At 41.9% G+C, this 8253-nt stretch overlaps 1 protein-coding gene across 6 annotated transcripts in view; it reads right to left on the bottom strand.

Moving 5' to 3' along the window:
- The window catches only part of LOC102302798 (VPS10 domain-containing receptor SorCS1), a 208960-nt gene that overhangs the window by 37224 nt on the left and 163483 nt on the right, over window positions 1-8253 (bottom strand). For all 6 annotated transcript variants that reach the window (XR_006054271.1, XR_006054272.1, XM_042219613.1 and 3 more), the window contains exons 14-16: window positions 7918-8025; window positions 4237-4354; window positions 2657-2790 (exon numbers count right to left, since the gene is read on the bottom strand). Coding sequence is in view for 4 of the 6 variants with exons in the window: in XM_042219613.1 (XP_042075547.1) it covers window positions 2657-2790; window positions 4237-4354; window positions 7918-8025 (360 nt within the window). In the remaining 2 variants the exon portion in view is untranslated. The remainder of the gene's footprint in view (window positions 1-2656; window positions 2791-4236; window positions 4355-7917; window positions 8026-8253) is intronic.

The raw sequence follows: 8253 nt of genomic DNA, 5'->3' as shown, positions 1-8253 counted from the left end.
ATTAGGCAGATCTAATCCTCCTCTATCCTTGGTTCTTTGTAGCGTTTTTAAGCTAATACGCGGGGGTTTATCTTTCCAAAGGAATTTGGAAATATATGAATTTAGGTATTTGAACCAATCTTGTGATGGTTTGTTAGGGATCATCAAAAATAAGTAATTTATTTTTGGCAAAACATTCCTAACAACAAGTATAAGATATTTTGGTGAGGTTTGCGTTTAGCAGCAATATTTAGACAACACATCTGCTGTGGCTGGTTGGGGGTGAGTGAAGGAAGACAGAAAACACAGTATAGAAAAGAGCCAGAGATCAATAAAAACTAATAATTAAATGCAGCGTGGTGTATAAACACATAGTGAGTGAAAAGGTGAGCAAGAAAAATGCAATGCATCTTGGGAAGCTTACAGCAGCCTATGTTAACCCACTATTATATTATTATATATAACCCGATATTGCAGAGTAACTATATGCTTTAGCAAAAAGGAAAGTTTTAAGCCTAATCTTGAAAGTAGAGATAGTGTCTGTCTCCTGAATCCAAACTGGAAGCTGGTTCCACAGAAGAGGGGCCTGAAAGCTGAAGGCTCTGCCTCCCATTCTACTTTTAAATACTCTAGGAACAACAAGTGATATTGTACATGAACTATAAGGTCTTTAAGATAAGATGGGGCCTGATTATTCAAGATCTTGTATGTGAGGATTCAATTCTGGATTTAACAGGGAGCCAATGAAGGGAAGCCAATACAGGAGAAATCTGCTCTCTTTCTAGTCCCTGTCAGGACTGAAGGCTTTTCAGGGAGTTTCTAGAACAGCCTGATAATAATGAATTACAGTCGTCCAGCCTGGAAGTAATAAATGCATGAACTAGTTTTTCAGAATCTCCAATAAACCTTTAGTATAATTACTGGAAAGTCTTTTGTAAAGAATTCATATTCTTCAATAAGATGAAATGCAATATTTTTTTGCACTACAGGCTAGATGTGGTTACAGGAACATTATGGTTTAGGTTAAAAATACCTCACTGCAACATTAAAATTATATTTAAAGCTACATCTAAAAGCACTGGGTACAAAACATCATTACCAAATACACAGTAAATCATATAACATGTAATATTTTTAAAATACTATCAGCATGTTTTATCAGCAATGACAAAATGTAAAATTCATAAATACAATCTAAGAATAGATAAACTAATGAATATGATGAATCCTGGTACTGCTAATGATTATTAACAATAATGAATTATCATTGTGTGTTCACAGTAAAATTCATAACCTGTTAAAATCCACCAGATCTCAGTTCGGGTTAGGCTACATTTTGGTCACATGCTCAACAAGCACAGTTTGCTTTGAGGTCATATTTTTTTTAAGGTTTAACAGGTTTATTTACAGGATTGTTCAAGGTCAAAGGCAATAACAAAGTGGATGGTAAAGTGTTAAGAGTTCCAGCAACTTTGGTTTAATATTGCAGGCTTTCTAGTGCACACACACACACACACACACAAACCGAAAAGGGCTCACAGGAGTCAGACGTCTTAGCAAAAACAAAAAAACCCAGCAAAAACACAGAGAATCCAAACACTCTGATGATGTCGAGTGTTTACTCCAGCTGTGTTTTTCTTTTTCTTGTTCAAGTCCTGACCTCTCTGGCAGCTTTTACAATCAGAATTATGATCTGAATGCACTGTGTGCCAAACACATTTTGCTTTTCCAAGAGCAGCTCTATAAATTCTCTACAGGCTCCTCTTGTTTAGGGTGTTTCTGTTTACATCTTCCTTTATATTCCTGTTATTTCAGTTATTCTATTATATGTGGTATACAGTATGACAATGTCTAAGGCAGGACAGGGAGAGAATAATAGAGGATTGGGGAAGACATAATAAAAGAACAGAGTACAAAAAGAAATACACAATGTATCGCCAACTACCGCACCTGTAAGAGAACAAACATACAACACCTGGAACACAAACACTCAAAAACTCACAGGTAGCACCGACACAGCCACGTGAATGGCTCTACCCACTGTGACCCTACGCGTGCATGTGCTGTATGAGGGAGAGTGTGTGTGGGTGTGTAAGGAGAGAGCCAGGAAATAACTGGCTCAGTAGGCACCCCCATTTCCCACACCCAGCCACGGGGGGGTGTAGGGTCTGCAATGACACCACCCAGTCCGGGGCCTCCACCCAAGACAGTAGACCAGAGTGTTCAAATGAGTCTTGGGACACACACAGGAAAAGGACAAGACACCCTGGTCTGGGTCTGGGACAAGCTGCACTCAGCAATGTATGCTTCCTCACCTGAGAAAGCCCACCCCACCCAAGGGGGCGCAGACCAACCCCACGCAAGAAGGGTCTTAGCCAGAGACCCTGGGAACCAGGGCCCCAGGCCCTGTAGCCAGACCCACCCAGAAGAGGCCAACCCGCCACCACAAGCGCCCCACACCCCAAGACCGTTAGAGAGCACCAACCCCAGTCCCCCACCGCCACCAACTGAGGCAGAGACCCAGGCACAGTTCTCCAGCTCCCAGGGAGCCACCAGAGCCCAGTAGTCCCAGATTATACTTATTCAAATCTGATGAATTATTAATGCACAGTTTAAAAGTGGGGATTGTAAAGTGTTAGCACATACAAAATGGACTGAATGAAAATTAAATACTGACCATTCAAAGTCAGCCTCTGTGCAGTCGCATGGTGCCGATGTCATGGTCACTGAGTATGTCTTTCCCATAACGCACCTGGATGTGGGCTTCAGCTTTCGGTAGATTCTTTTGACTCCCATCAGACACGGCTCACCCTGCAGGGTCCAAAAACAAAGCCAAGCGGAAAGAAACAGAGTTTGAAACTGAAGTGATTTTGTAACTCCGTATCCACAATAAATAACTTACAGGATACAATCAGCCATGTGTGCAAAGAACACCGTTCTTGTTCAGCGCATATTTACGGGCTCGTGGCGTGTGGCGTGCTCAGCTCAGCAACTGTTCCTCCGTTGCAAGCGTCACACTGTCGAATGTGCTGCTTGAGTTCTTTTTTAAGGGATTTTTTTGTGATATTGAGATGAACGACTGTGAAGGAGTTTCAGCTGCAAACGCTGCCAGAGCCTAATCCATTTTTAGCCACGTGTCTATGTGTGGGAAGTGAATATAAAATCAGTCGAGTACAAAAAGATGTGAAGATATCAGCAGCCTGTTTCCACTGCATCCTTCATCCTACACTGCTGCTCTCTTTTTATTACCACAACATTCTGTCTTTGTGCATTAGGTGTCACTAGTGAGATGGCTAAAAAAATTCTTGCCAGCATCCACAAATACAACTGCCAGCTCCTTCCCTAACTTAAACACAAAACCTCTGTTTTCAGGTGGTGTTTATTTTTTATACCCACACTGCCTCTACATTTGGGCAGTTTAGCCCTGTAATTGGCTTGGACTCTTGTCATCTTCCATGCTATATGTTTTGATCATTAGTCTGCTTTGAGCATATGGGTGTCTAAACCAATTACAGAAGTGGGCCATGAATAAAGGCAAGCTTTAAACGTCTGGCTCTGCTTCAGGCCCGACCAGGCTGAGGAGCTTTCGGGGCAGGTTTAACGTATGCTGGGAGGTTCACTTAAAGCATGAGGGAGGAATCGTAAGGATTCTGCGCTGGGAGGTCTCCAGCTTCACAACACAGCAAAGCTGAAAGCATACAGCGAGGGGCTCTGAATCAACCAAACTTAAGAACTTGTGTTTGGAGGAGATGGTCTCCACAGACTTTAGAATTCCTTCAATGAATTTACTTCTCATTTGGAAATAATAGCTCATTAAGTAACAAGTTTAATTCCTTTTGGAGTGTTTTTTCATGCAAGGCTGAGTCCTGCCTTTTACTTACTACCATTTTATTCCATGATTCCTAATCCTAATTTGAAAGCTCTAACCCTAACATTTCAGAATATTGGAATTTTGGCTTTTCAAAACATGCAGTCAAAGGGAAAACTGTCTATATTTCAAAGTTATTTAGTTTTTCTGCTAAACATTGCACTTGGGGTTAGTATAGCTAGGGTACTTAGACCTGGTTTCATAATGATGTGTTTTACTGAAGCAGCTCATTAGTATACTTTTTAAATTAAAAATCATTTTAATAGTCTGCCTCTTTGAAATGTTATTTAATTAAAAACAGTTTTGAAATATAATTAAAGGCTCTAAAACATTTTGTACAGGGTGTAAAAAGAATCAAAACTCTATCCTGATCTGATTAAATGCCGTACCTGGTTGTGCAGGTGCCATGTCTGATAATCTGCCTCTATACACCTCCTGTTGAAAATGGACCTGAAGTCTATTTTCACCAGTTGCCACTCCGATCGATGACTGACATGTCCAAATATCCTGAAAAAAGAAAGCAGACACACACGCTGCACTCGTTAAATACAAAACACGATTTGGATAATGATCGAACTAAAACGATGTTAAAGGAAAAGTCTGGTGAGCAAATCCCACACCAAGATCAAAGCCGGGAGTGAATTCATCCTGCTAATAAGCACTGTCTGATGAATCTTATCATCTAGGCCACAGAGCTGATGTTTTTTTGACCACACATGATTAAAAACACATCTGTGAGGCTCATTGTTGCGCTGAATGTCGTGAGCCATCGTTATCGTGAAAGGAAGCACGGAGGTCTATTAACGCTGATCCCGCGCGTTCAGCTTTCGGATGCCCCAAATACACTTCAGAGCATCAAACTGAAAATGCAACCAGAAATAAACAACTTTATTAGCTAGCATTTGATACTACCAGCAGTGGACAGCTGTTTTAGGAAATTACAGAGAGCCTTTAAAAGTGAAATACTAAACAGCTTATAAAGACTGTGAGTGAAAGAGACAAATGCTTCAACAGATGATCCGTGCAAGAAAACTGCTGCAAGCATGGATATATAAGATTTACAGGTTTGTGTCAGGGCACTGGCTCTTTTGAGATTATAGTGTGTTTGTGACTCTCACATTATAAAGAGGGTTTAAGTTCAATGTTTACAGTTTAGCCTTCAGTTTAGTTCTTTCTATGTTTTGAGTTTTTCTTGTCTTTGAAGTCTAGTTGTCTATTAGGTTCTCTTTGTGTCCTTGTGTCCCTCTCTCTTGGGATCTCTGGGTCTTAGCCTTGTTGTTATGTCTCTTCTCCCTTTTCTGCTCTCATGTTCCCCACCCTGCCATGTCTCCCTCGTCCCTCTCTCTCTCCTCTCTGTGTCTCTCACTCTCTAATTCCCCGAGTCCTCGTCATGTCTTTGTGTTTGGTCTCCCGTTTCTATTTCTAAGTCTGTTTCTCTCCCCGGTCCCAGTGTTGAGCAGTGCATCTAGTCTGCATCTAAGTCTGTTTCCTGTTTTATTTTGACAGTCTTGCATTCTGTGTTCAGTTTTCCTTCCTCCTGTGTCATTATGTCTATGCGTCCCAGCTGTGTTCCCCAGCGTTTCCACTTCCCTCATCACCCTCGTGTGTTTATGATATGTAGTCATTGCCGGGTTGTCTGTTTTTATCATGTTCCAGGTCTCCATGTCTAGGTTCCTCGTGTCACCATCCACGTTCCCTCTGTCCAAGTTTAGTGTTTAGGTTAGCTCTCCCAGTTCAGTTTATCTCCGTTTAACTCTGACTTTGCCTTTTGCCTTTTGCCCTTTGTTTTGTCTGTTTTGCCATTAGTCCGAATAAATCCGCACTTTTGTTAAGATCAGTCCCGCCTGTGTTGTGTGCATTTGGCTCCTCACTTAAAACACACAAGATCTGCCGCCTGCGATCCATCATTGGAAGAACCAACAGGTAACAGAAAGGCACTTTTTATCCTGCAACGTTAGAGTTGGGTAGTTGTACAAATCTATCAGCTATCTGCAAATCCATCATGTTTGGTTTTTGGGGCATTGTATTTTTAATTTACTAATCTAGCAGTCTGCCTCTTTGAAACTTTATTCATCCATCCAATGATCCACTTTGTTAACCACTTATCCAAGTAAGCATCATCGGGATGCTGGAGCCTATCCCCGCAGGTGTAGGGCGAAACGTAGGGTACACCCTGGGCTGGCTCCTCATCCATCACAGATGAGAGCATATCTTTGGACTGTGGAAGGAAAGCAGAGCACCAGAAAGAGAGGCTACAGGAGGTTTGAGCCAGAATTCAGCTCGGTATCTTGTAAAGCACAACTGCTTATTATTTACTTGATCACTTGATAGCATGACTGAAGTCACTCTTGAAATCCATCCAGTCACCAGTGATTTGTCTAGGCTTAGGGCTTAGGCTTTCGCAACATGCTAAAAAGATTTCAGGGACTAAATGCTGGATTTCAAGTGAACTCTCATTCATTTTGTAGGTACAGTTTTTCTGTTAAAAGTGTTTCGATGTAAGTAGTGCAAAGAGGTGAAAAATCTATGTAAAGGAGAGCACATTAACCAAACCCAAACCCGGCCTACACTCACAACCCTAACCCTAGACATACTGCCAGAGACATGGAAGTTAAAACAAAAAGAGTCGCTGTTGCATGGCTCTGTCTTGCAGCAAGTGACCACCAGTTGCTGGATTCTAGTAGGGAGCTGGGAAATTGGAAAACACATTAGACTCGAGAAGGCATCCAACTTTTCATTCAAAGCACACGTGACAGAAATAGTTGTGCAGCAACTACAGAGAGCCAACAGAAAGTTCAACCTCAGCTTACTTTGTCACCTCCACACAGCTTCCCTATCCAATAAAGGGTTTGTTGGTTTTATTTTATGGTGTCAGCACAGACTGAAATGAAACATGGAAAATAAGACATATTGTGCAATAAATTGTTCTGCTGGAAGGTTTTAGTCTTTACATGCGATTCGTTAACAGTGACTAACACTTGAAATGTTCCCAATCTAAAAACGAAATCCACAGTATATAATTTCCAGCGTTATGCTGTTACTAAAAACCCTTTCTTTTAAAGTTTAACTTAATCAGAACGAAAAGCCATATTTTTTCATGTACTGGTCAGGAACAAAACACAATCCAAGGTTATGAGACTAAGTGGATAAATATTCCATCTCTAGCTAAATTGAGTGGCTGCGTGTCTTTGCACTGACCCCTCCTCACCATTCATACCACAGCATATTTATCACAATCAATCTGTCAATTAGCTTCTGAGGCACCCAGCCATGACAGGCACTTACTGTAAAAATGAGTACAAATTGATAAGAAAACAGTGCATGATGGTCTTATGAAAACTAATGGTGTGTCTGCCAGCTGAGAGGCTCTGCATTCGAGAACTTATTCTACCAGCATCGCCTTTAGCTCTCCACCCTCGAGTCCCACCAAAAAAAGAGCTGCATTTTCCTTTTTCTCTCTCCAGCTGTGCCCTATCACTCTCCTGTAAGGCTGACTCCACAGCCAGCTGTCAGTCTGTCATTTATGGCAGGTATCATGAAACATTGATGTAATGGCTGTGGTAACACGTCCCAAAGTCCTAAATCTCTGCTTCAATAAGGGAGCAGTGCTGCGTCATAGCATATGCACGCACTTCTGCTCTGGGCTGTTCTAATAATAAATTTGAAAGAACACAGAAGGAATCTTCATAAATCTGATTTCTGAGGGCACGCTAAATCATCCCCACGCCTCTCTCCACTTTCTAACGCAGTTAAAACTTTATAAAGAAATAAAGTTTCTCGTCTGTTTTCTCAGGCATTTTTTGATCACTCTTCTTCATGCTCTTCAAATGGGCAGTCACGTTGTCGCTGAAGCATTGATCTCCTGTGATCATAATCAGCAGACAGCCAGTTTTGATGTTGGCTAGACCTTGACAGAAACCTTTTTATTCATGAAAGGAAAACGCACAGTCAGGAATCCTGAATAGAGCGGAGCTATAGATGGAAGCGGCACAGGCTCGGGTCACGATGCGAGAGAGCGCGCATTTAAAGACACCAGCAATTTGCTGTTCCTCTGTTTTTTTTCTACTCACGTCATGATGAGAGTCTCCTCCCCGGGCTCTCCGAGCACCCCGTCCACAAACAAGGGCGTGTTGGTGAAGCTGTATTTGTTCCACTGCCGTCCTTCGTCGAAGCTCAACCTGGGAACACAAACAGCTGCTTCACAAGGGGCCGCTGCTAATCCCTCAACTGTGTGCGCACACTAATGACCCTGAGAGTTGTCTAACGACTTTATTTTATATTCCGCGCAGGGCTGAAGGTTCTCCGCTCGGAGAACGCTGATCAGTGAGAGCAAAAGTCATTACAGTCTCAAACCCAGAAAGCCGAATGACAATCATCCAAGGTTTTCTAAACAGAGTCGTACCCTC

This window comes from Haplochromis burtoni, unplaced genomic scaffold (genome assembly GCF_018398535.1).
Source record: "Haplochromis burtoni strain Fernald_Lab_line unplaced genomic scaffold, NCSU_Asbu1 Contig_35, whole genome shotgun sequence".
NCBI classification, from domain to species: Eukaryota; Metazoa; Chordata; class Actinopteri; order Cichliformes; family Cichlidae; genus Haplochromis; species Haplochromis burtoni.
This window is presented reverse-complemented; position numbering and strand designations above follow the sequence as displayed.